The following is a 27,914-nucleotide window of genomic DNA, read 5'->3' on the forward strand; positions in this document are numbered from 1 at the left end:
TCAATAACCTCGCAGAGCACTTGTGTCAAGGGAAGGGAGGAGACAGGTCAGCAGCAGGTCTCTATATTAGAAACAGATTTGCAGGCCGTGTTATCCCACACAACACTGAGTAATAGATCACAGATTTCTGGGTGGATAATCTCATCGTGGGCTGGGCAGATTTCACATGCAGCACAGCAGATAAACAGACCTCATCCAGGCATTTAGTGCTCAGACTAATCCACAGTTTTGAGCTTTATGACAATCTTTTCACGTGGACATGTTTACAATGCTCTCTGTTCAGAGTGGTCAAATAATTTTTCTCCCTTTCAAGGTAAAATCTAACATAAAGCAGATTGAAGTGCTTTTACGCTGCAATATGTTGTATTTGTATTCTTCCTCATCAAAACCAATTACAAACAGTGCACACTGTAAGTTGTAACACATTCCCCAATAACATATAGGCTACAAAGTAATGAGCTACAGTACAGCTCGATGCAGCACAGTAATGTGTTTGCTGACAAACATGCTTATTATAATGAGATAACCTATTATTATTAAATGAGTTAAGAGCACAGTAGAAAATCAGCTTTTGCTCTGTTGGTGTTACTTAACATGTCATATGGCACCATTCTGGTAATTTATAGTAGGGGAGACCGGGGTAATCATAACGGGGCAAAAGAAATGCCAGAGCAATGACTATCCGCACATGCTCAGTAGAGTCATGTCTCTGCTGGAGGAAAATGTTTCTTTATTAAACCTCATCAATTAAAAACAGGCGTTATGATTGTTAAATGCCAACACAATAAATATAAGCAGCAGAAACTGACTATAAATTAAATTGATATAATCAATTACATTTGTATTATGTTTTATCATTTTTAGATATTTGTATTATAGCATGTATGTGTGTGTCTATATATATATGTATATATATATATATATAGGCTATATATGTGTATATATATATATGCCCCCCCCCACACACACAACGTTTTAATGATTTGAAATTAAAATGATCAATATTTTATCTAAATTGCTGACATGAACGACTTTTCACCAACAATGCCATCAAGATTATATCATTGCTGTACAGTCAGAAGGAATTGTAATTATGAAATAGAAATGGCATGAGAATTTATTAGTTTCTTAATCTTTTTCATGTTTTAAAAGTCAAGGGACAGGCTATTTAGATATTATCTAGAACAAACAGATACATTTATTAATTTAAATGCATAATTAAAATAATAAAAGTAGGCTATTAAACTAAATGAACATTATATACTGCTTAATGGGTAATTAATGCACATCAAACATGTACAAGTGGAAGTGATTCATTCATATAATGTTAAATGCACTTATTAATATTATTATAGGCTATCAGTTGGTTAATGACTTAATGACAGATGTGAAAGCGTTAACAATTCTACAGACTGAATCTACAGACTTCGCCAAATAACCCCTTAATGTGCAGTAGCTAGTGTGTGAGTGTGAACGAGCACACTTGTTCTGTGCGGGCTGTGCAGCTTTAAAGTGCTCGCTCCATGATGCCTTGCGGTGTCCCGCTCGCTCGCTCGCGCTCACTGTATTTACTCGCGTGAGAGAGAGAGAGAGAGAGAGAGAGAGAGATCTGCTGCTGCTGATGTAACGGGCCACACTGTATGAACTTCAGCGAGCGGACCGTCCGAACGGACCTGAACCGGACCGCATATACTGACATCAAATGAAGAGAGTGTTTGCGATACATTAAAGGAAAAGCTAGATAATCTGATTAAATCTCGGTTCTTCTTTGGGGAAGCGAAACGGACCCGGGCTGAGGATTGGGGCTGCCCGGGACTGCAGACACACGCAGGTACGCAAATTATTTTATATAAACGTCTCTGCACCGTGTTTTGGATCGTCGGGGAAGCCCGAGAGAGGGGCGACATGTATTGTATGTGTTTTCATGGGGACCTTTAAATAGTTGTGACGGGAGTGGGACGCGTTAGCTACATGAACGCGCAGGAGAACAGACGCATGACACGAGACTGTGTGCAGTCAATGTCAGGTCTTTTATCACCAGCCCCAGATCTACATATGCGTTTTAACGAGTTAAATGACAGTATGATGGTGAGTGTTGTCCATCAGATCAGCAGCAGGCCTGCAGCCCCTCCTAAACTTACAAAACACACATCACTGCATCCCATAAACACTAATTACGACTCTTCAGTCGTGGCTTTATATTAACTTTCATTAATGAGTCATCATTATTAGACATTATAAAGAGGGTGAGAGCTGTCACAATGACTATCTCTGATCATCTAACGTTATAGGTTTTGAATCAACATATTTTGAAGCTGTTTAATGGTATAGGGTCCATTATCTTACCCCATATAGTGTATTATTTACATATACATTATTTACATATATGCACAAGTCATGTGCGCCTTTACAGAATTTTCTTTTCACTGGAGTAAAATTGCAACTAGCCACAGCCTCACTGGTAATGTTGATCAAATTCAGTAATTATGATGGTGTTAAATATTTTAATTCAAGTTTAATGACATTTCTAATTATTGAAATGTGTGATCTGTTCAATGGAGTTTACCCATAGCTGAATATTCTGTCATCATTTATTAATCATTATCCATCTTATTTTAAGTTGCAAAGAAAGCTATTTTAAGTTAAAGTTAAAGACTTGTGATTCCGCTATATGTAAACAACAAAGAATAACGAAGTGCAGTAAACAGTACAACTATATGTGCAACAAACCAGTGCGTTTACGATTATGATAATACATTAAAATAAAACAAATAAAAATACTAGTTTGCCACGTTAAGCAGCTTACCAGACAGTTTTTGTACAGCTAAAACAACTAGAAGCGTCTGACTTTAAAATGGCCGCACACATTATGTTAAAAAATATTATGTAGTAAATGATGACAGAATTTTCATTTTTAGTTATACTTTCTCTTTAAGCCTATGTGATGTTGCTTAATGATTTATTACTTGAAGTTATGAATGTGATCAAACTATGATCGCAAACAACTAAGGATCCAACACCTTCGAAGTTATATACACACTGTCATACAAACTGTAAAGTTATATGCACTCTTATTAATAGATAGGAATGTTTTTGTTAAGGTGGCTTGATTACATAAACCGACTATCAGAACTTGCACAAAAATATGCAGTAGAGGCCAAACTGTTGCCTTTGTGATTAAGGTAATGCACTTTTCAGCAGGTTTGAATTTCTGTTCAAGTTTTCTACATGTCCACTCTTGCTAAAATGGACTAAAAGTATGATAAATTCACCTGCCAAACTTGTGCGTAACCAATTGTGGATGCCTTCCTATTAAAACAGTTGTCTGTTAGGGAAAAAGGGACCACAATCCCAATGCACCATAATGTCACGTCTGATGATCTTTAACAAATTCAAATGAGCTTTACAGATAACCAAGTGAATATTTAATGTCTATGTTTTAATCATTTTAATCATAAGTTGACTTTTTTTTTTTGGTATGAACTAATGTACCACTCCTTCAGATGCAGCAGGCAGCGCAAGACCCATCAAAAATAGACCAGATGGAGTCATCTAAGTATAGACACAGGATATTATGCAAACATTGGATTTGTATGTGCATTTTTCATTTTTCGGACACCACCTTCCTCTGTCTCACTCACTCGTAGATCTGTTTACACATGCCTCATTCATAGAACTGACTCACTCACAACCAATTACACATCCCTCTCCCTCTTATTATACACAGTCTTGTATGACAACAGCTGGCTCATTAAACACCCACTGATCAGATCTGCTGATCGTGGATTGTTGTACACGAGAGTGCTAAATAACTCCAGCGCACGTCCTACCAGAGGAAGAGAGAAGAAGCGAAGGAAAGCTGAGGAAAGCAGAAGGCGGAGTAACATTACAGAGGTAGTGAGATGGAACTGTGCTGAAAGATGTACATGTAATATCATGAATAAATGCATGGCGATGCAGATAAGGATCTCGAGTAGGCTGCAGAAGGCTGTTCTACTCTTTTGAAGAGTTAGGAAGACCTGCACCCACAGATTTCCACAAAATTGGAGCATCCTTTTGAGGTTTTACATGTTTTTTGTTAAATATGTGTGGCAAAAATGTTTGTTCTGTGGTCTCAGGAACTTTTGGTAATTAATATATCCCTGCTTTTGTATTTTTGCTGGTTTCTAATACGAGTGTGTCACAGGTCACAGACAGTTCACTTCCCTCTTCTGAACCCATACTGACCAACTCAAGGAAATGAAGGGATTTATCTGTTGTGCAAGAGAAAAACAATGACAGAGAAACAGAAAATCGCCTTTTGTTCTCTGGTTTCTTTGTTTTGTTAATGGCACTTTGCATTCATTTACCATTATTTATTTTTACTACTAATTAGTGGGGCTTGCTAATGCATCGCTGTTATTATTAGAGAGTTAGTTGTTTTTCCAAACCCTTAACCTTAAAGTCAAAAGCATACTTCGGCTTTTTAGCGTAAGCTATATGGGTATGCAGTGCATGTGATTCAAATCATCAGCATAGTATGCAAGTATTGTATGCTATTAGCATAGTTATTATGCTATTAGCTACTCTGTTCAGCTCGCATATTTTGGCAGCCTTTATTTCTTGCACTCCTTTGTCCGAAAAGTGGCAACACTGCCACGGCTGTTGTTTCACAGTCAAAAAAAAGAAAACAGATGAGATTGGGCAGCAACAAACTAGACCACAACAACAATAGACACCCGCAAGTTTAAACAAAGACATTTTATGTGTCATTTTTATATGCCACTTCTAAAGAGAAATAGCGATGGATGAAATCTTCTAGTGTGCACGTGTCGAGCGCTGGCGTTCATGCATGCTATCAAATGGAGTATACTGTGAAAGGTTAGGCTTTTGGCTGTATGCATAGGGTAGTATTTACATCAAAACTGAATTATAATTTGATCTTGGTATTAAACATCAGCATTTGTCCTAAAGATGTGTGCTGCAAGTAACACCTCCGATTGTGTTGAGGAGATTTGTGCTATTGCTTATCTTAGTGATCAGACTGGTGTAAGATTAAAAGATAAATTATCACAGATTTGCATTTGGGAAGGACTTCAGTCATATCTAGGGGTCAGATACAGACTTAAAGGTAGACTTAAAGGGAACACCCTAGAAACTGCATAAAAACAAATGAAAAACCACTCCAAATGCCTTCGCAACCATATAGTAGTGCATTGACAACTACAACAACACCCTGGCATTATGGTGCGCTAAACAATGCTGGGTTGTTTCAACCCATGTTTGGGTCAAATATGGACAAACCCAACCATTGGTTTAAATTTTAAAATTAAATGTTTAAACCCAATGGTTGGGTTTGTCCATATTTGATCCAAACATGAGTTTTGACCCAAACAGCATTTTTTTAGAGTGTGGTGTTTATAGGCAAGCATTCAGAAATATAAAGATCTAATTTTGACACATTGTTTGTCCATTGCCCATGCAATGGCAAAGTGCAGTGACTCTCAAAACATTTGAAGAAAACATCTCTCAGAGTTTTCTTGCTCAAACATATCTCATATTATTTACCAATGAATGACAAAGGAGAGCTGAAACAAGATTGAACTCTCTCTTGCCTAAAAGCAGAATTTTAATTTTGTTTAAATATCGCTAATTAAACGTTGTGTTGAACAGCATGCGGGGTATATATATGTCCAACACCCCTTCCCCCACATTGTTTGTGAAAGATCCACTTGTATGTATTCACCTCAGACTAAAGTTACTTAGAGTTAATGAATCTTACTAAGGGTTTCTTCTAATCCTTAACATAGGCTGTACTGACAAACAATTTTATTTTGAATGGTTTAAATTCAGTGTCAGTTCGTGACTCATTGGTGCGTTGTTCAGCTGTGAACCCCTGACAGGACAAAGTTATACAGTGGGACACGGGACAAAAGTTAAAATAAAGAGATTGTTCCTTAATTGCTGCTGTTTGTTAGTTCCCAGGCCGGTCACAGCCGGCCATGTGAGAGATTCACAAAACTGCAAAAGCATCACCATGGAGATGGATTGTTTGTGTCCAGTCATGCTGTGAGGCCTGCAGGGGTGGGCGTCTCTCCAGCAGACCTTTGTGTTTGCCTGGACCCTTGTTAGAGAACACACCGGCCCTGAGAAGGTGTTCATGTGCTGTCTATAAAACTCCAAGAATCACAGCAACTGAAATACTAGACAGCGGAACAAGCTTTCATCTCAAATGACATCTTTTAGAAATGTTTTGCTGATTAAAGGACTGACACCAAATTATACAACAGAAAAGCATATTAAAAGGACTGTACTGCCAACCCTCACAGCTTCGTTTTCATTTGTGACCGCTTAAGTATGACAGCTACCCTGGCTAGTTTTATAAACATTTGACTTACTGTATGTTCAACAGAATTAGTAAAGCAAGAATGGATGAACAACATTGACCTGACAGAGCATGCGAGAACGCATGCTGGGACCGTTACACCCGATGGGTTACTGTTGGATCTAGCCATGTGTGCCGTACTGATCTGTGTTTATGGACGTCAGACATGTGAGTCGACTGGAATGTGAGTTTAGATGCATTACGTCTCCTTTAGCGGCTGTCTTGGCTGCACCTTACAGTGAAGGCCCCACCAAATCCTTGAGTTTGTTAAATTTAGCCCCAGGTCATGAAGCCGAAGCTAGTCTGGCGCAGATGCCTGCATCACTCATGTCTATACAGTTAAACTCAAATTCGGGCAGCTGACACATAATACTGTTGGGGGTAGGGCTTTAACACAGTGGTTAAAACATGCATGGAAACAACACCACATAACTGTATGCTGCTTTGATAAACTGGTAGGACTGAACTTTGTATTAACAAGCTCATGAGAGATTTCTGAAGCAGAAGTGAATGATTACGTTACGTACCTTCTTGGCCCGATGTCCCTACCCATGAGAGACTGATTAAGATATTATGTCAGAGTATCAAAATGCACACCAGAACAGAATTAAAACTAGAGTAGACTAGATGTGAGTAGTGCTTGCCCATGCTAAGATGTTGTGGGTGGTTGCTAAGAAGTTTTTTAAGTTCTTTTAAGTGCATTTTAGGGTGGTTGCTAGGGTGTTCCTTGTGGTTGCTATAGGTGGTTGCTTACTGGGCCAAGTCAAAAGAGCCCTACCCTCTAAGTGTCTATGATATTATTCCTTGAATCCCTCATTGAATTTGGATTTATTTTGTCGTTGTTGTTGCTACTTTCTAAATTCATCGTATTCATTTTATTGTGAACGATTCATCTATGCATATCCTTAATTTTTTTGAGCAGGTAATGTTTAATAAAATTTAAATGCAAACAATAAATACCATTTTGTGGCTCTTTAATGTGTCGTGACAGATCGCTGAAGCACATGAACCAGTCATCTCTTCCTACTAGCTATAGCACGAAATAAACATGAATGAACATTAGAAGGTATGTTGTTTCAACCGCGGAAAGACGTCAATACACACCATTCATGCCCACAGACGTTTATCTACTAACTCTTCTGTCTGGTTTGTTTGTGGGACACAATGGCATATTCTGCATTATGATTGGTCAGATCGCCTGTCAATCAAACTCCAGGTGAAGGGGGAATTGTCATAACTTGATCTTTCGGTGAAACGACAGACTTCTCTGTGGTGACGTATGCAGAACTTCACCAATCATTCAATTCTCTGAAACCCCTCATCTTACAATCGACTGCAAGCTCACGTTCAGATCTGCCTCCATTTAATAAAAAAAATATTTTTAGATAATCGTATGTAGGGACTATTTACAAGCCGGAATTTAATACTTGGGGTTAGGGTTTGCTGCAACTGTATTTCTGTAGTGATGACGTACTGATCGCACTATGCAGGCATGGGTATCCATCATAGATATCAGCTGGGTGTGAGATGGCATATCAAGATTTTGTTCACTGCACTTCAGCAGAGACCACTTCAGATTTCAGCCGACCAAACACTCTCAGAGACAGACAGAATGAGAGACAAACAGAGGACGTTCTCTCTTCACAACACACACACTGAAAGACTTATTACCTGTCAAGGGTATACAGCTCATCTCACTTATCCTTTATGAGTGTGTCTCATGGGAGTGGGCACCATCTATAGTGTTCACACAGGCCTGTTTGGACCAGTTCTTCAGCTTGAGCGGTTCACAGCTAAATAAATCACTCTCATCACTCAGTGCTACTGCCACAGAAGAGGAAATGCATCAGTTTAGAGTATGCTTTCCTTACCAATGATTTGCAGTAAACAAAAAGAAAAAAGAACAAATCTGAATCAGGAAGTTTTAAGCATACTCTATATTATCTATGGTGTTTGTGTTAAAATATGCTTTGTTTTAATTTATCTTTTAATGCAGTAGTCTTAAACTCAAATTACCTAGTTATGAGTGTTCTACATTGGGGACATTTGAATTCCTTTTTTTTTTTTTACTATCAATTTTAACTGTAAACAATATTGATGTGTATAATTAAATTGATACAAATGATCTCTTTACTCTTATCAGTAATCAATGAAAATTAAATTTACTGAAGTCAGACGGGCAAAATAAATTGGAGTAGCATTGCAGTGAATAAAAAATAAAAATGAGATGTCCCATCAACTAGCCACACACTGTAACTGGCTCTTACAGTGTAGATCTCTCTCGTGTAACAATCCTTAAGAGAATAACAGGATAGCATTAAAGGCCAAACCACAATATAGTAAGAGAAAATTGATTTGCAAGCTGGATTTAAGGATAATTACAGATGAGAGCTTGACACTGTATATTAAAGAACCAAGTGTCATTGTTATTGAAGATGGTTCCAATGACAGAGTGGGAGTATTTATGGTTGAATAATTTCTTAAATAAGTGGAATTACCACAAACATTTATTTTGTCTCACAGGCAGTGATAAGAGCAGCATGCAGACCAGAGAGCTTGTAACGGGTGTCTACAGAAGTGAGGAATGACATCATCCAGATGAGAGGCATGGAGCTGAAGGTGTGGGTGGATGGAGTGCAGCGCATCGTCTGTGGTGTCACCGAGGTCACCACATGTCAAGAGGTTGTGATCGCTTTGGCCCAAGCAATAGGTGAGACACTAAATCTGATTGTGAATAACTTGTAAATGTACCACAATGGCACCATTTTTAAAATAACTTATTTTCCATGTTTTGTATGTTCCCTTCCATGTTCCTTTTGTTCCTCCTTTCCTCAGGACACAACATAACACTCACTATGGTTGTCTCCTTGACAACAAGCCCTCATTGAGATCAGAGATTGAAGGAGTGAAATGCAGTATTGTCCCTTCTAGTCTCAGAGCTCGACCCTATCACCCTAAACTGGAAAAAAATGGAGACTGTGTCTTATTCCATTATTTCATGAATAAGTGCAATGTCTGTTTCACTGTGACGCCTGGTCTTTAGTGAATGTCGGATGAATTTCCTTTGGAAGTTACATCTTTGTGTCACCATGTTTTTAGAGCTTTAGAGCTTCTCTGTTTAGCCATACACAGTTTGATTAAAGTTAAAGTGTGCAATTTTTTGTATGTTAAAATACCTTCTTCTTTCCCAGCTTGATATACAACTATATGTAAGCCATTCATAGGCTGATTTCCCCAGAGTGTAAAGGCTGTGGCTCTGCTAACAAACAATGCTGAGTATGTTTGAACATCCTCATTAAGCCTAGCCCTGCAACACAGGCTCAACAAATTGCCAGTAGGGGAAATTTGGGAAACTTGTTTGAATACAATAATTATTTTTGCAATTCATAGTGGTGATGCTACTGGTGCAGAAATTATGCACTTCATCTTGAACTGAAAATAGTTACAGTTGGCAGTACAGAGCAAATGACAGATGTTTTAATAAGTATTCTAAAAATCATTGATAATGTAAAAGTTTTGTATTGCAGGGCGGACTGGTCGCTATACGCTGATTGAAAAATGGCGTGAGACAGAGAGGCACCTGGCACCCCATGAGAATCCTGTGGTTTCTCTGAATAAGTGGGGTCAGTACGCTAGTGATGTGCAGTTGGTGCTTCAACGTACAGGCCCTTCTCTGAGCGAGCGCCCCACCTCGGACACCTCTGCGAGAGCCCCTGAGCGCAGCCTATATCGCCAAAGTCTCCCTCCCATGGCAAAGCTCCGGCCCACAGCCAACGATCGTTCCCTCAAACGCCGTGAACCAAAACGCAAGTCCCTCACTTTCACAGGTGGTGCCAAGGGGTTGCGTGACATCTTCGGGAAGAGTCGTGAGGGTGAGACCAAGCAAAGAACGGTGAACACAATCCGCAGCAGCACACCGGCACCTACGCAGGAGCTGTCCCTTCTGGTGCAGTTGCAGAAAGATAAACTGCGCGTCCTCGAGCAGAAACTGCAACGCTGTGAGACTGAGTTGCAGCAGCAATTGACGGAGGAAGAAGAAGAGGAGCTGGTTGAACTAGAGCAGCAGGTTCGCAGGAATGAGGCGGAGATGAAGGAGCATGAATTCTGGGAGAATGAGCTGCAGATTGAGCAGGACAACGAGAGGCAACTGCGTGCGCAGCTGCAGGAACTGCGCAGCCGTGTACAAGAGTGCGAGGAGCAGCTGGGAGAGTACCTGGCTCGTATTCAGTGCATGGAGGCAGGGCTGGAGGCAGAGCGCCTACAACAAGAGCTGATGGAAACGCGAATAGCAGACGAAATGGAGGTACAGTCGCGACTGGACAAGGCCCGTGCCGAGCTGGACATGCAGGTGCAGCAGGCTGCAAGACTGGAGAGCAACTGCAGAGCTGTGGAGCTCTCACTTGGGCAGTCAAACATTAGGCTACAGGTGAGATCACCTAAAGGAATATAACAATTCACTTACACTAATATTGCTGACTTTCTGACCAAGGTTTTGACTTGGTCTGAGGTTTGAGGTTGCACTCACACTAGAGCTTTTGGGGTGGACGGAGTCCATTTTTTCATCAGCAAGGTTAATTTGGTTGGTGTGAAAGTGTCCAAACTCAGGTGCACAACAGAAAACCAAATTCAAAGTATGCAGGTATGGTTCGCAGTTGGTATGAAATACATTTTTCCTAAATCGCAGAAGTGAATTGCTTTTAATGAATTGGGGAGCATTCAAAGATGAAATAGTCGATTTCTCTCTCAAAGATGGTCATATCTCAGGGGTGCCTAGTCCTACTGCTGGAGGACCACTATCCTGAAGAGTTTAGCTCAAATCCTAACCAGTTAATCAAGGTCTTCAGGATCACTAGAGACTCTCAGGCAAGTGTGTTGGGGTAGGTTGGAGCTAAACTCTGCAGGTCAGTGGCCCTCCAGGAGCAGGATAGGACACCTCTATCATAGCTGCTTGTCTCCTTGGTGAGCAGTTCGCAGTCTTTGCATTTCTTGCAGTGCATCAGTGGCAGATAATCTCAAGTGCTGTTCTGAGATAGGTTTTGGTAGTTAATCCAAAGTACTCGTACCAAATGTGAGTTTGCCTCGGAGGCAAAATACTAATGAATAGCAAAACAATCATGACCAGTACTTTGTTTCATGCAGTAGAAGCAGTGAGCTCCAGCTGCTTTGTTTTAGACTCTTTGGCCTTAAGTTCCAACAATGCGACTAATCGGCTTTGCAGAATGTTTGGGACCCGGGTGGGGGTGGAGGGTAGTGGTCACAGATGTTATGTAAAAGATCTTTGCCAGAGCTTACAGATGAAGTGAAGGAGTAGAATGTGTTCCGGTACGGTTTGCATTCAAATGTAATGTTACATAACACAGATACACTTGTATTTAGAGCACTAAATTCTCTCTGGACTATCTTGTTAACAAATGAGATGGATGTCTTTTGGAGCACACTCTTTTGGCCTCCCTCTTTTTTTAAAAGTGTGAACATGGTAAGGTATAAGGGAAAAAATTTGATTTGATTGTCTATTTTAGATGTTAGATTCTTTAACTTTTAATTGTTTGATTTAGGAGAGAGAGCAGGAGCTGGAACAGTTAACTAAGGAGCTAAGGCAGGTAAACCTTCAACAGTTTATTCAACAGACTGGCACCAAAGTAACAGTTCTACCAGCAGACCCTGGTGAGGAGGAAGCTAACACAGGTACAAACACATAAATACTCTGTTCTTTTCTTGATTTATGTTAATCAAATGTAACCTCTCTTTGTTTTGTCTCTGTAGAGTCCGAAAATCAGTCTGGATCTCTGAAGCGGCTTGGATCAGCCCGACAACTTCCCGCTGACCTACGAGTTCTGCAGAGCCCCCTGAACACGACCTTTAACCCTGAAGGCATCTATGTCTGATTTTGCACCGGCATCAACATCTAAATGCTGTCCATTTCCCACATGACTCCACATCACTCCGAGACCATGATTCAGAGTCTTCGGCGAGATCACACTCCTTGGAAATATAGAGGTGTCTGTTGTTCACTCTACAGAAAATATGCAGTGAGCTTGTTCACGGTGAAGATTCCTTCCTCTTGATGGCTGTTTGACTAATCCAACCCAATCAGTGCTTTCTCCAAATCCTATAAAGACAACTCCAGCTGAATGTATGCTCACTTTCACTGGACTCAAAACACAGTAAGGCTTTGAACATGTATTGAACAAGGCAACTACTAAACTCATACAGAAAAAGAGACCGAATACATGCTGCCTCAGCCTAAGTTCAATCCATTGACCTTTTGGTACAAGTTAGAAAATGCAGCATCATGATGTCTTTCATTTCTAGAATGTTTCTGAATCTCCAGGTAAACCTCACACTCAATGCGATATGCAAGCAGACGGAATTTTAGGGAGATGCAAAGAGATCGTTGAGGATGATAAATTATGCAGTTTATGTTTTATGGCTCATAGTCGTGATGAAAGCTCATAGAAAGGGGTGGGGTTTTGCCTTAGTTTGCACTTTATTGGCCAAAACATCTGCTGTGGAATTTTACCGAAATCTTACAAGCTGAAGAATCATTTTCTGCGTTTGATCGCACTAATCAGGAAAACAGGTGCATGCGATATTTTAAAATAGTGTGAAAGTGAGGAAGAGAGGTGTTTTTGCATGAAAGCAGCTTGTGACAGGTGAACTTTGTTACCTTTTAAAATGAAGAAACCTGATTTTGTGCTGAACTGCTTAGTTGAAAAAAGTAGCCTTTTAAATAATGCAAGTACAGAACAATGTAGTTACGGTACGCACAAGTTATTCTAATGACTGGTCTAGATCAATGTGTTCTGCCAGTGAACCTTTTTGGCCAATGAATGCATTTTATTTTGTTTATTTCTGCAAGTTATTTTTTTATTTAGCTGATCTCACTAAAATGCTATCCACATACTAGCAAAGATCACACTAGTTGCATATATTTTAAACTAAACTGTGTTTTACTAGTTTTCAGAACTATATTTTATTTCAGATTAAACCAAAGTGTTCTGGAATTCATGAATGTAGAGATTTGTAATTGAGCAAAGGGATGCAGCTCCAAAATATTTTGTTGATGACTATTATTTTTTTGTGAATGTTTTAACTGTAGTTGCACCTGCTACCCTTAAAAACACATTCACAGAGATGCAGAATGACTACATTTATTTTTACATTTATTGTGGACATAAGCAAAGAGCTCTTGATAGTGTGGATAAGGAATTGCTCATTTAGATTTGCTGCAGTTGCTCCTGGATTTGTTTAGATATTTTTGTAAACTAACTGAACTGATTTTATTTGTTTGTTTTTTTTTCTTCCCAAAAAAAAAAAACACTTTTGGCAAAAGTTAACATTTTAACATGATCTTCATGGATGACTAAATCGTTGTATCTCTTTGTAAAAAAAAAAGGCAGGTTTGGTTTAGCCTTGCACATCATGTTGAGGTATCTATACATTCAAAACAAAATCCATCTGCTTCTACATTTGGATATTTTATTTTTTGGAGTAGTTGTGTGTTGATTTCACACAGAACTGGTGCTCAGATGATCTACAAAAGAGCATTCGGTTGTCTGAATGCTGCATGACTTTAAGAACTAAGTCATCTCTGTGTGACGAGGGGAATGTTTGAGACGCATGCCTTTCTTAAAAAAGTGTAAATAACATATAGCAACATATCAATAAGTAGCAAAGATGACTATTTTTAACATGGATGAAAAAAAATCGCACAACACTCTCTTAACAGCTAAAATAAACTCTTTTTTATTTTTAGCATTGTTAGGCTGCATGCACTGACGTTCAGTTTTAAGCTTGTGTGAGAGGCCTGAGGATCCACCTATGGCACTTAATACAGGTATAATACTCAACGGGTTGTATTAAGGTGTAACATGGACTGTGCTAAATGCCCGTTTAAATATCTGTGCAATTGTGACAGGCTTGAGGTTTGGGACTGATGTGTGTGCATTAGAAATTAACAGTGTGTATTCTGTCACCTGCTGCTATACACACAGGTGTGACTAAAACAACATTAAGCTCAGCTGATAGTTTAGAATTAGATCAAATGGCATCATGGATTGATATCTCTCTCTGGATCACAAGTTTTGACCTTTAATGCAGTACCAAAATCCCTTTGGGCTACAAACTTCTATCCAGCTCTATTTTTAACAAATTATATTAATTAAACTACTTCATTCTTGAGAAGTGTCAAATGCCTGGAACACACATTGAAATGATTTATGGTGACCATGTTTATCAAGCAGCATAAACCATTTATGCCATCAGTGGAAAAGGTGCAGTAACATTGTAAAATGCTAAATAAATTTAGAATAGAGCATTGCTGTTTATTGTGTCCTTTTCTGGTTGCAGTTAACAACCTAGAACTTGTGGTATTTGTATGTGTGCGATTAGCGAAATTATTACACAGCAGGTCAATCGCGGTAATCTGTGGTCAGATATTTTTGTATAATAACCACAAAACTGACCATTGTCCCAGGCAACCAGTTTTCATAGTCGCGATGTAACGGAAGTAGCGACAGATCCTTTCTTCCCTATTGTATATCTGAGTGAAGTGGATTATTAAAAAGAAAAAGAATTGGGTGGGGACTTTGTTGGGGGTTCTGTCCATTGGTTGTTTATTGGATTGAGGCAAATGAAAGCAAGGGGCAGGGTTTGAGCAGACTAAATGATTGTAGATATCCGGCATACATCACAAGAGAAAAGTTTCACTGAAGGTCAAGTTTTTTTGACCTGGTAATTTATTAAAATATCACTAGACATATGCTGTCTTCATCCACTCTTTAACCAATGGATAGAAGTAAGTCCCAGCTGTAATTTTTTTTATTTTCCAATAATCTGTTTCACTCAGATGTACGTCACAATACGGAAGAAAAGATATGTTGCTACTTCTATTACGTCGTGACTTTAAGAATCTGAGGAACAGATTTTTTTTTTACGTTTACCATTCAGAAATTCAGCCTGGCAACAGTTACAAAAAGTGTCCACAAAGCTGGTCCTAAAAATATCAGAACAATCCCAGTCTCAGCTTAATGAGGGGGTCCAGCTGGTTAAAGACCTGACTAAGTTCAAACACCTTGATTTCCCTGTTGGCTTCTTCCCAACAGAAGTCTAAGCTGCAGACACTGTGAATGCAAAGAGTGTCATGGGGTAGTTATTTTGCCCTGTTAGAAGGATTTCACTCAAATCCAATGACTGCAGGCTTCTTCAGTGCAGAGGTGGAAAGTTCTGCTGAGAAAAGGAGCACTGCATGCCGAGAACCAAACCCCACACAAACAATTACTTTCACCTCTACTCGATATGTGCGCATAGAGTATGACAGCAAGCATTAGTATCACATATATCAACACTCAATGCCTCATCCTCACTGGAGTCGGAAAACTTGACACTAACTTCCTTCGTCCTTGGCTAGATTCCTGTTTCAGTGCATTACTGAGTCAAAACGCATCAAGGCTTACACATCCAGTAAACACACTTTTGGAGCCTTTTTTAAAATACGCATGAGCTAGGCTTTTGACTATCGGCATAAAGACATTATAAAGAGTGGGCTGTCTGACCAACACAAAGTAGGTGAGAGGTGATCCAACAAGTGTATTCATTCATGGAAAAATACAGTTGTTGACATAACTGCAAACAAAGTTGTTCCCAACCATATCTTGTTTTGTTGCTACTATTTTTTTTTAACTAGGCTACTTGCTCAGACAAAAATACTGCATTCTGGCAATAATAAGACTTTTTGCACAGCAGATAGCAAATCAAACTGGCAGTCTGCAGCATTTCTTGCACTTACAATTTGTATCACACTGTCTTGTGAGCAGGCCACCTAAGGCTAGACTCCATTTAGGCCCTGTCCGAAGTGTTGCCCTTGAGGAGTCATAGCTGGATGTCAATGGCCCTGTCCCAAATGGCACCCTTAGCCCTTGTGGTCTTCCTCAAAGTCCAGATTTTGTGACGTAATGCCGCTTTGACTGCCGAGTAGAACGGTGGAAGTGCACAAAGAGGGCACTGTGAGCGCCCTTCTGAAACCTAAAAAGACAAATGTGACACCGTATGGTTTTGTGGACTTAAGGGACACATGCTTGCTCACGGGGGCCAATGTGAGTCTGCAAGAAAACAATGGCAAATGAAGTGTGTCATTTGGGACAAGGTTATGAACTCCACGAGACCATAGGTGCCCTATTTGTCATTTTAGAATTCCAAGGGTGCTCAAGAGTGCCTCCATGTGGCCAAATGATCTTTTGGCAGTATTTCACAGAAATGTCCACTTGGATGAGGACCACTGGGACAGAGGGTGCCATTTAGGACAGGACTTATCTTGATAAAGCTAACACAAATCTAGATAAAGGGTTTTGTGTATTTTTCTCATTTGTTTACTGATTCGCCATCTCTTGACATTTCCAGAGGTAGGTAGTTGTTTCTTCTGAACACCCATGAAACACACAGGAAGGTAAATGAACCAGGATGAAGACAATTTGCAGCAAACAAAGTAAATTTACATCTACACACACATAATACAAACATGGACTAACACTGTTTACAAGTTTCTTTATTCTGTTTCAGAATCTTTGTACAAACTAAAGCATATAAAAAGTGTGTCCTTTATAAAACATTGCCTTGCTCTTCTTTGTCGGGCACAAAACCAGCATCCAGGGAAAAACATCATTTGATATCATGCCAAAGGTCACATCACATCCTCTCAACAAATCAATGATCCTGCAGAGATGAGAAGAGGCGTGTTCCACACATCATCTGGTGGTTTTTCCATTCTCATGAACATCCATCCTAATAAAGAAAACACAGCGAGTAAACACAAAATGACTGATTAATGTGATCACAGGGTACACAGTGAGACAAACAATGAGGTCAACACACCCATTTTCTTCTTTCAGATGTTGATAAAGTTCAGCCTTGTTATTCACTGAACTCAATCTTCCTGCAAACTCCTGATGCTTCCTGGAGTTGGCTTGAGTTATTCTGTTGGTCCAAAGGGTGAGTAGAGACACAGGACCTGCAAAACAAGAGACCATATTTGACAGCTGTTTCTAGATCTGATTGGCTGCTGTACCTCATGTTGCCACATTCTGACTTGCCTTTTCATTCACTTTGGATGATGATCTTTCTGACTTGGCTTGTAGCTTCTAATTCTGACCATAAAACTGATGCTGAGCACGTACAAGTAACTCGACTGTGCTGATGTAGCTGGTGCTTTCTTCGCTAGTTTTTTCATTAAAGATTGATCATTAAAAACATCATGTAGGTCCACACACAATGGTCCATTAAAGTGTGTATGTATATTTCTAGTAGCAGAACATCTCACATTCCCCAAGAGTATCTTGTAAAGCTAGGTTTATGGCTTTTAAATTGAAAGTTGCAATGCATTCTTGAGCATTTGAGATTCACCAAAAGTCATACATTCTTGTTCACTATGATATTTAATTCTTAAAAGGATTTAAAAAATCTATAATCCAATGTGATTAATTTAATCAATAATAATACATTTAATATTTATGTTTTAATTTAATATTATTATTAATAAATGTTTTTTTTTAAATACACAACAGAGGATTGATTACCAAAAAAACTAAACATAAAAGTGAACCTTTAGATTTCTCCGGAGGCTGCTGCTCCTCTGTAGCTAAACGTGGTTTCTTGTTCAGGGGCTCCGGGGAGTCCGGTGAATCTTTGATGATTTCACATTCGCTCTGTTCGTCCTTCTCTCGCTCCATTACCCCCTTCAGCCTGGAGGAGAAAAAGGACATACAGTATACATCAGAAACACACATATCAGGAGATTAATGAAAAAAGCAAAATCCCCTGTCATCAATCTACAAGTAGCTGCGGTTTGACAGATGTTAATGTGAACGTCAGCATCTTGTTCATTAACACTAACCTCTCAGAGTCTGTAGTCCAGCCCTTCTCCTCTGTGTCCTTGCCATTTTTCTCAGTTTTGTCCTCTTTGTCCTCTCTCTTCCTTCCCCTTTTTTTCCTTTCCTCCTCCTCAGGTGGTTTGCTCCGACAAGCACTGATACAATCCAGCACACGTTGGTGCCGCTCACTGGTGCCCACATGAGTCTTTACTAACGTCTCCAACTCATTCCACATGATCCGATACTGCTCATCACTATATACATAAAACATCAGCATCAACATACATAGTAAACATGTATTCACTAATATGACTTTGAAAGTTTATGCACACACACATGCTGTGTCAAAATCAAGTGAGCTGTCTATTTAGGCAGCATTGTTGCTAAAATAAATGAAAATCTCCATTTCAGTTAACATGCTTAGAAGGCAGCTGACTATGTAGGTAGTAGATAGCAAGGCAGCCCACTAGGTTTTGGAACAGCCACACAACAAGACAAATCGAAACCTGATTTGATATTCTAACCGTTTGGGACCTTTGCCTCTGGAGCCCACGGTTGAAATGGGCAAAGGGTCACTCTTCCTCTCCATATCAACAAGATTATAGACGGTCTTCTGACAGGTAAGCACATCTTCATCTGTTAGAGTGTCCTTCACTATGAGGTTAGCTAATGGTACCACCTGGAATATACACACAAAGATGACCACAATACCCAAGAAAACACACACACAGATCATGCACAAAATATGCATGGCAAAAACTGTCCATAAATTCTTCAAAACAGGATTTGCTTATCAATCTTTTTGACTTGAAGGCCCCCCACTGTCCAACACAAGATTCAAAGCCCCCCTACATAACATAATATTAACAGAACTATATAAAAATAGTTTTTTTTTATGAATCCGTCATGCTGAGGCCCCCTTGGAAGTTTGCGGAGGCCTCCTAGTGGGCCCCTGCCCCCTGGTTGAGAACCACTGATTTAGATGATTTAGATGTTGTCCCTCACCGCCTGCATGTTGAAGATGGTGGTCTGGGAGATGATCATTGGCCAGTATCGTGTGTGTCGTTCTAGTTGAGATTTGGCTCTCTCCACTGGAGCTCTGCCTGCTGCATCTACCATTGAGTCCGGGAATGGAGTCAGACGATTCTCACGCATAAACTCACCGAAGTCCTGAATAGAGATATTAACAAGATTTACTCGGCTGCCACATGCAGGACATTTTTGAAACAATTTTCCCTCAAATTTGTTGGCAACACTCAGTTGCAAATTTGATTCATCTGTGGCTGTTGTGAACCGCAAAACACTTCATCACTACTAATGTATCTCTATGACAATGTTGAAGCTTCTGCCATTTTAGTTTTTAGTTTATAAAGCAAGTTGTAATTACAAATTTGACAAAGACATACATGTTTTTTACAGGTTGGAAACACGTAATTATGGTTATCACTACATTATGTGAACACAGCACAAGTCAGTAGGTCAAAGACAGTGCATGTTGAGCTTACAGTGATGCGGTAGTCGGTCACTCGGCCACCGCAGCCCTCGCTGATGGAGGGCGGGTCCTCCAATGTTGAGCGTGTGCTGTTCAGGACATGCAGAAAGATTTCTCCTCCATGGCTGCTCAACATGTGACTGATGACCTTAGACCCTGACTTGCGGGGCTGCTCTAGTAGCACAGATCGACCTGGGAAGACCCAAGACAAAAGGAAAATATACAATAAAGCATGTACTTCCACAGTTTCATATCCCAGCCTCTCTCCTTCTTTTACCAAAAATATTAATGAGTGAAACTATATTCAATAAGAAAATAAATGCATGGTGGGGCAGAGAGATTGTGCACACACACCGTTCAACAGGAAGTTGGTGAGGCAGGAAGATGGCCGGCTGTTAACGTCCACTGGAGAAATACGATACGCCCCTGTGCAGTAATGCAGTTCTGCAAAAAGAAAGAAAAATCATGAATTTGTCATGTGGCAGAAAGAAGAAAACATTTCACAGAGTTCCACTCACCTACACTGTTGGTGCGTGGAGTGCACCATTTGAGTGTGACAGTTTCTTTCAGCCCACTGTCTCTACTGGTGCTGCCGGCCATGTGCAAATCACCTACACATGAGATAAACACAAAAATGAGTAACATTCTGCTCAATTTATCCTTTTCTTTCCCACATAACAATATCAGATTTAGAACATGAATTTTCTTTTAAAATGAACTATCCCTTTAATTAAATCATTGATTACCCGTACATTATATTCTAATAATATATATTCTAATAATATAAATATTTTCAAATAAAATCTCATAAACATTGATAAAAATGTTTTTACTTGATACAATTTGAAATTGTAAAGACTTTCTCAATATTTAATTAATAAAAAGTGTTAAGTATAGTAATAACTGTAAAATAAATGTATAACTTTGAAATGTCTTTATATTCACTCATTGATTAGAGGTTAATCATCAGATACGATATGTTTATTGTTGAAAATATAATGCATGATTGTTTTATAAGCTTATGTTCCACGGGCCAAAACTGACCCGGAACGTGATAATTGTTTTTTTGGGGGGGTTTTTGCATTCTGTTTTTAATGCGTTATAAAAGTTGATAACAGATGCTGTGGTCTAATGTCCAAATGATTTATGCGGTGAAATGTAGGCTGTGTTGGATTTTTTTATGCAAAGGACTGATTTACTCACCACTCTTAATAAATTCCATATGTGCATCACGATGGTGCAGAAGCTCAACGTCGTAATTTGCTGAAGTGTTAGCATGTTGCTCCTCCTTCTCACACATGTACATACACACACAAATACACATACGCATCAGCAGCTGGGCCTCTACACTACTAACACATCACAATCTACTGCTGCTTTCATGTTTGAAGAGCACAGATTATAAAATAACTGTGCCCTCACAGATATGATGTCCACAAAGGCCTCGGAGTCTCCCAGCTGGTTCATATGCTGTGGAGATCAGAGACTGTAAGCAACAAATAGAGCTTACACACATTAAGAACAGGAGAAGAGAGGAGAAGGACTGGGAGAACAGAGACGGGTGGACTCCATGGAGCAGGACGTTTCATCCCTGGGGTCACTGGCCTCAAACACACATCTTAAAACTACTGTGTGTTTCTGCAGGGACCTGCAGCTTTTAAAAACACAAGCGACCAGAACAAGAAAACACACTTCACATCCGGCCACACCCAGCTAGGGCAAAATACATCACCCAGAAAGAAGAGAGAGATAGAGATAGCAAAAGCAAAAGAGAAATACCCCCGATAGAGAATAAGTCTGGGGGCTGAAAGGGGATCTAGAGGGTCAATTGTTCATCCAGCTGGGTGCTAATCTACACTCTTTGGAGAGCATGGATGTGTGGAATTATTCCTTTAGAATTCTGTTAAAGTCAACATGAAATGGCTTTCGCAACCCATTTAACTTCCCTGATGTGATACATTTTAAACGTGAAACTTATTGTTCAAAAAGGGTGTGGGACCTGTTTTATCCATTAAGAATTGACTGGATCATAAAAAATGGATATCAATCATTGTGTTTCAAACAAGTTGGTTCTGTTCAGGGTTTCAAAAACTCTTATAAATCAGCCAGAATGGTTAAAGCATTAATCTGATTCACTTACTGAATCGCAAATAATTCAAAACAGTCTGTGTAAACACTTTTTTGCAAGAATGATATTATATGTACCTTAGATTTCTGTTCAAATCTAAAATGATTTGGGGACAGAAAGCTGAGAGCAATCAAAAATTAAAAATAAATTAAAAAAAGAAATTAAATTAAATTAAAAAAAAACTTTATTTCTTCCTTTAAAGTACTAAATTCTTAATGGAACCATTAAGAAGAATCAGAATCAGAATTGTTAAATATGACTTTTATTTCTTGATGTAGCCACATAAAAACACTTTTTTCTTTAAAAAATAAAATAAAAATAAAAAATCTTATTTACATTAAATTACAACACTGACTACTGACAAGATTTTAGAAAATCTTCATTACCTACAAGAGTAGCCAAAAGTGATGCAAAATCAATTCAAAAGTAATTTCAAGGCAGAATATTATTCAAACAAAGTGTAAACATTTCTTTTTTTTTAATAATAACGTGCATAATAAGACCAGGAATGTGCATTAGAAAACTGAATAAGGTACATTTTGATTTCATGTTGACTTTATGCATTCAATAAATTAATGAATAATATTTCATATGTCATTTTAAAAACTACTTTCCTTAATAGGCCTTATATTTTTTTACACTGTAAACAACAGTATTATCCAAATGTATTAGTTGTGCTTAGGAAAATGTTAAAATTAGTAAAGCCCAATTCAATGTAGCATGTAAATGTATCTTTGAAGCTCCCATTAATAATCAGAGATTAGCAAGAGCTGGATGAGGGGGTGGGGTTTTGATCTGGATAAGTAATAGTAGCTCTTGTAAAGTACTGACCTGCTCACAGACATTTAATGTAGGCTAGCAAAACAAACAATAAACCATGAAAACAGCAGCTGTGTAAGCAACCGATATAGTGCAAACAAGTGATGAAGAGAGAAAGAGAGAGACAGGCAGAGAGGAGACTGTTTGACAGTCAGTCTGACCTTCATTGGGATGTTTGTGATGGTGGTTGAGGCCAAATCAAAGTGCTGCTGAACCAGCACATTCAGTTTGCAGGCTAGATAGCGTCCAGCTCGCACACTGTGAACCTCACTGCTCAACACTGATGAGAGCTGCACACACAGAGAAGACAAAGAGACATTACTACACAATAGTGACAACAAATTTGCAGTATAGTTCTTTTTAATACTGAACCTGAATAATTACACATAATGGCAAGCGAAGTTTGAAAGCATGAAAGCAGAATGCTTTAAAAGTAGAGCTGGGAATCAAAAACTGGTACTTTTTTAGAATAGTTTTGTCAGATTTTTTAAAAATACTTCTTTGTTTCATAAAAGTTATAATGTTGTCAACAATAATAGAGCTGGTTCATTTGATTCAAGGCTCAGAACTCTCTATAGATGATTTTTTAAATTTATTATCTCATTATGTAAATCCCAATGGAAATTAATTTGCATTTAGCAATAATGCAGAGAGATGCTACCTCTTTCTTTTGCCGATCTGAGACCAGAGTGTCATCACCCTGAGGGTAGATGTGGACCAGCACAAGCTCACACTGCTGAATCGGCATCAGTCTGCACAGTAAAAAAATATGTAACAGTAAGAATACAAGCCTGCTAATTGTGTGAGACTAAAAGTGACTCCAGAGGTATCAGAACTGACCTGTCAGAGCCAGCTGCCAGTTTATTCTGCTCTTGAATGGTTTCCAGCACACAGTCCTCTAGCATTCTGACATGAGTGTCACTAAGAGGGAGAGACAGATATATATACACATCCTATCATTGAAAAGTTTGGAGTCGTAAGACCTCTCATGTTTTAGAAAGAAGTCACTTATTTTCTGAAAAATGCAGTAAAAACAGTGATACTGTGGAAATGTTTTACATTTTAAAATAATAGTTTTCCATTTTAAAATACATTAAAAAGTAATTTATTCCTGTGATGACAAAAGTCCATATGCATACATAAACATATTATACATATTTATGCAGATAATTTTTTTTTTATTTAATGAATGGAAAGAACAGCATTTATTTGAAACTGGTAAGGGGTAATAAATGTGTAACGAATCATTAACGAATTATCATCTTTTATTGTAAAATTTAACAACAATTTATCAATCTTTTAAACAACTGATAAGATAGTATTCAAACTACATTTTTATAAAAATCACCTGTCAAGTTTATAAGTAATTAAATCAACAAGTTAAACGATGTTCACTTACCCGGCAAAGTTTTTCAATTGGATTGGCATTTATTTTCTTTAGCATGAAGTGTGACGTATTTCACTCAGTTCTCCAATCATTCCGATTCATTTTCAGCGATTATAGAACAAATGTATACTCGCGTGTGTTATGTACTACGTACGTTATCGCCTCTGACAGACAGCATGTTGAAGCTGCTCAGGTCATCATTTTCTCCGTTCTTGTAAAGCGATGACACATTCAAAACATCCGGTAGTGTGGCCAGGAAATGCATGAACTCGCTGGACCTCTACTACTGTGTATTGTACACGTTATTTTTGTGATAGACATTGATGTTGTGATATTCAAATGATGTGGATTTGAAAACAGATGGATCGTAAGGTAATAAGTATTTATTTCTTAGCCGGCAAGTACTCAGTGAAATTTATTGACTTTTACCAGGAAAGGAGTGGTTGTTTTTATTGTCTCTTATAAAAAAATAAAAACACTTTTATTTAAACCCATGAAAATGCAGATCATGTTGTAAATAATAGTAAATCGCTTTTTAAAAACTATTGTTCTACCCCCTAGCAGATTTTGACTAATATATACAGGTATAGTGCTTACCTTTTGGCATTGGTGAGACAGATAATGCGCCCCCTATTGGCCACTCTGTCAGCCGTGTCCATCAGAGCAGTACGAGCCTCATGCTGATATTCTGTAATCTTACACAGTGATTCTACTGCCGCCACTAGCCCATGCAGGACACTGCAGCATTCAGGATCCTGACGAGGGTTTGGAGGCCCAACAGCTGCCAAGGCAGCCATCAGCTGACAAACAGCATGGATATACACTTAACACTAATTCAACACAATGCTCTGGTACAATAAGTGTGCTTGATGTGGACCTGCAGAGTGACAGATGTGCATTTTACCTCCTGTGTGCTCTGATCTTGCTGCTTCCAGCTGTTCAAGATGTGAACCTCAGAATCGCTCACAATGTAGTTCACCTGAGAGACATTAAAGGAATAGTTGAAACAGGAATGTAATTCTGTCATTATTTACTTAACCACAATTAATTCCTAATTTATATCCTACTTTATTCCACCGTAGAACATAAAAAGAGCATTTTTGAAGAATTTTCACACAGCTCTTTTCCATACAAAACAGTTAATTCATAGCAACTATACCTATAAACAGCGCCAGTTTCCATACACTCACCAGTTTCTTGGTGGGATAAATGTCATATAGGATTCGACAGTACTCCATGGAGCACTCAATTGCACACGTCCAGAGAGATTTGGAGACTGGAGCCAGAGGAATCACGCCCTGTGAACGGCTTTTGGTCAGCATGTCACATTCAATCAGTTGCCGGCTGGACTCTGCCATGTACGGGCAGTGATCGACCACAAAGGCCGTCTTGTGTGAAACTGAGAACATCCTCATCCTGGTCCTGCAGCACAGAGACTGTAAAAAATAAAATAGGCACTTGAAATATATGGATTTATGGCAAGAGAAGCCAACCCTACTCCTGGAGAGTCACTGTCCTGCAGAGTTTAGCTCTAACCCTAGTCAAAGACACATTAGCATCCTAATGATTACTGTAAAATTACAGGCTGGTGTGTTGGAGTAGAGTTGAAACTGAAGTTTGCAGGAGCAGGACTAACGTTACCCTTGTTATATGGCTTCATGTTTTCATCTTCATGAGAGGTATGAATAAATTAAAGGTATATATATGTGTGTGTGTGTATATATATATATATATATATATATATATAGAGAGAGAGAGAGAGAGAGAGAGAGAGAGAGAGAGAGAGAGAGAGATCAAATATAGTAAATAAGTATAACCGAAGTATATTTATATATATATATATATATATATATATATATAACAATAGCTAACATATTACCTTATGCAACACCTTATGAAACTAAGCATTAATGTTCAGTATATACAGTAAAAAAAACAGTATTAATGTAAATAAACCTGTCAACAGAGTACACAAACAACTAACGTTAGCTAAACATAGGTTGGCAATAGACATGTCTTTCTGAAAAGAAAATGTCATTACCGTTACAAAAGAAATCTCTTAAGTAATACAATGTTGTCGAGGTTTATTTAATTGATGATAATTATGTAAACAATAATAGTTATTATTTTATCACCTTGTGTGTCACAGAAACGCAGCTAGCTTTAGCTTGCTAGCATCGCCTGCTAGTTTTCCATCGATGGAAAATGCGCAATTAATAAAACCACTCGCATAGAAAATGATGGTATATAATTGAATTGATAAAAAATAAATAAACAAACACAAATGACAAATCGATTACATGTAAAAGGGAACCAGAAGAATTAGCAAACGGCCCGACAGAAGAAAAATAAAAGCGCAAGGGACATAATACGCCGTTACTCACATCCGTCCGTCAGTGAAATTCCGCCCTGGCTGTAAGCTCAAATGAAACGGTCCTGGTGCAAAGTGGCATCATGGGGACGTGACTGACACGTTAATTTCAGTCTAAGTATTAAAAATATTTGAATGTTAAATTATTGAGCTATTATAAAGAAGTAATTCATACGCAGCCCATAAGCAGAAATATTGAAACGTTGGACTCGAGACGCTACACAAATCATGCTGTCAGTGTCATGGAAAGACCAAAGCCGTTAAATATAGTTCATGAAATAATATTTCAATAAAATAAATAATAATAAAATTTCAACGGCTCTGGGAAAGAATAACAAAGCGAGTCCAATTGGCCTTTTTCACACGTAACCGGTGTTGTGGCAAAAACAATAATTAAACAATCATCATCACTGCATAAGAGACACCAAGAATCAAATTGTATTTTAAAATATATTTATTCTCTTCCATGAGGCTTAGTCACAAAATCACAGCAGCTACCCCGTGACGTGAGCAAGACCTGACACCCAGCCCAGGAAATAGAGCATCACAGTCCCGCCCACAGCCCGAGAGCGCTTCGGTGCCGGAAGTAAATTTCCCATTCATTTCTCCCATTGACGTTTTCGAAAATCCGTATCTAAAGAGTTTTAGAGCATGTCTGAGGATAACCAGCTACGGCTGAACTCATAGGCATACAACATATCATTTCGAGTGAAAAAACGGCGAGAAAATCCAAAAAAAGTCAAAGGTACAAGACTGTGTACATATTTTCATTTCCGAGCGAAGGAACTACTCATCCCATAAACCACCGCGCCTCACTGAAGTCGACTGAAGCCACAACCGCGAAAGAGCCTTTAGAGCGACTTTAAAATCTGACGACAGCCACGCGAACTTTTTCTTGTGCCGTTTATAGCAGTTCTTTCAGTAGTAATTGTGTAAATAGACTGGAAAGCATGGCTGGTGGTCCGCGGCTCACGGGTGCAGATCTGGCAGTCCGCGCGGCGTTCTGCTCATCAGTTTCAGCGGCCCACGGGCAGGTTGCTGACAAATGCCTCAACAATTTCCCACTTGTGATCCATGCTCATTTTATTCATGAAGTTATAGTTCATCCTTAATTTTAATAACATTTAATGTATTTTCTTAATAACAACAAGTGAAAATTAAAAAGTGAAGGTCAGCAAACCAGAAAGTGCATCATATTCAGTTTATTAACTTGCCATAAATTATTACACAAATGTTCAGTAAATGCATGAAGAGCTCTCTATGGCTCTGGGTATGCCTAAGCTAAATATTGTTTTGACAGTGGCATCATAAAATGCTTGATATGACTCATACCATATATGAAGACTCCTCGGTTCAAATGTCACATCAGTGATACAGTGCAAAAAAACGCAACAGTTTTTTTTTTTTTTTCTATTTATCTTGAGTCTTCACGAACTTTCGCGGGGTTTACACGAGCTCCACCAATCAGATGCATCACTGTGGGATTGTG

At 38.8% G+C, this 27,914-nt stretch overlaps 2 protein-coding genes across 4 annotated transcripts; one reads left to right on the plus strand and one right to left on the minus strand.

Moving 5' to 3' along the window:
• Positions 1 to 1,571: 1,571 nt before the first annotated feature.
• Positions 1,572 to 14,679, plus strand: rassf8b (Ras association domain family member 8b). Of its 3 annotated transcripts, XM_082168284.1 has the most exons (6): positions 1,573 to 1,831; positions 6,392 to 6,548; positions 8,888 to 9,074; positions 9,892 to 10,790; positions 11,920 to 12,049; positions 12,128 to 14,679. In XM_082168284.1, exons 3-6 carry the CDS (start codon positions 8,963 to 8,965, stop codon positions 12,247 to 12,249), a joined length of 1,263 nt encoding a protein of 420 aa, XP_082024410.1. In that variant the 5' UTR covers positions 1,573 to 1,831; positions 6,392 to 6,548; positions 8,888 to 8,962; the 3' UTR covers positions 12,250 to 14,679. The 3 variants fall into 3 exon arrangements, with proteins under 3 accessions (XP_082024411.1, XP_082024410.1, XP_082024409.1); XM_082168285.1 differs by lacking the exon at positions 6,392 to 6,548 and having other exon boundaries at positions 1,572 to 1,831; positions 11,920 to 12,028; XM_082168283.1 differs by lacking the exon at positions 6,392 to 6,548.
• A 2,212-nt stretch (positions 14,680 to 16,891) lies between these two features.
• Positions 16,892 to 26,454, minus strand: ints13 (integrator complex subunit 13). Its single transcript, XM_082168220.1, has 17 exons — positions 26,190 to 26,454; positions 25,245 to 25,490; positions 24,959 to 25,033; positions 24,652 to 24,854; positions 23,508 to 23,588; positions 23,329 to 23,419; positions 22,829 to 22,957; positions 20,924 to 21,008; positions 20,239 to 20,331; positions 20,075 to 20,164; positions 19,734 to 19,912; positions 19,234 to 19,398; positions 18,753 to 18,907; positions 18,252 to 18,482; positions 17,961 to 18,100; positions 17,234 to 17,369; positions 16,892 to 17,143 (listed from the first exon to the last, which is right to left on the minus strand). Exons 2-17 carry the CDS (start codon positions 25,467 to 25,469, stop codon positions 17,107 to 17,109), a joined length of 2,115 nt encoding a protein of 704 aa, XP_082024346.1. The 5' UTR covers positions 25,470 to 25,490; positions 26,190 to 26,454; the 3' UTR covers positions 16,892 to 17,106.
• Between the last annotated feature and the right edge of the window lie 1,460 nt (positions 26,455 to 27,914).

This window comes from Leuciscus leuciscus, assembly GCF_965113295.1.
Source record: "Leuciscus leuciscus genome assembly, chromosome: 4".
NCBI lineage: Eukaryota > Metazoa > Chordata > Actinopteri > Cypriniformes > Leuciscidae > Leuciscus > Leuciscus leuciscus.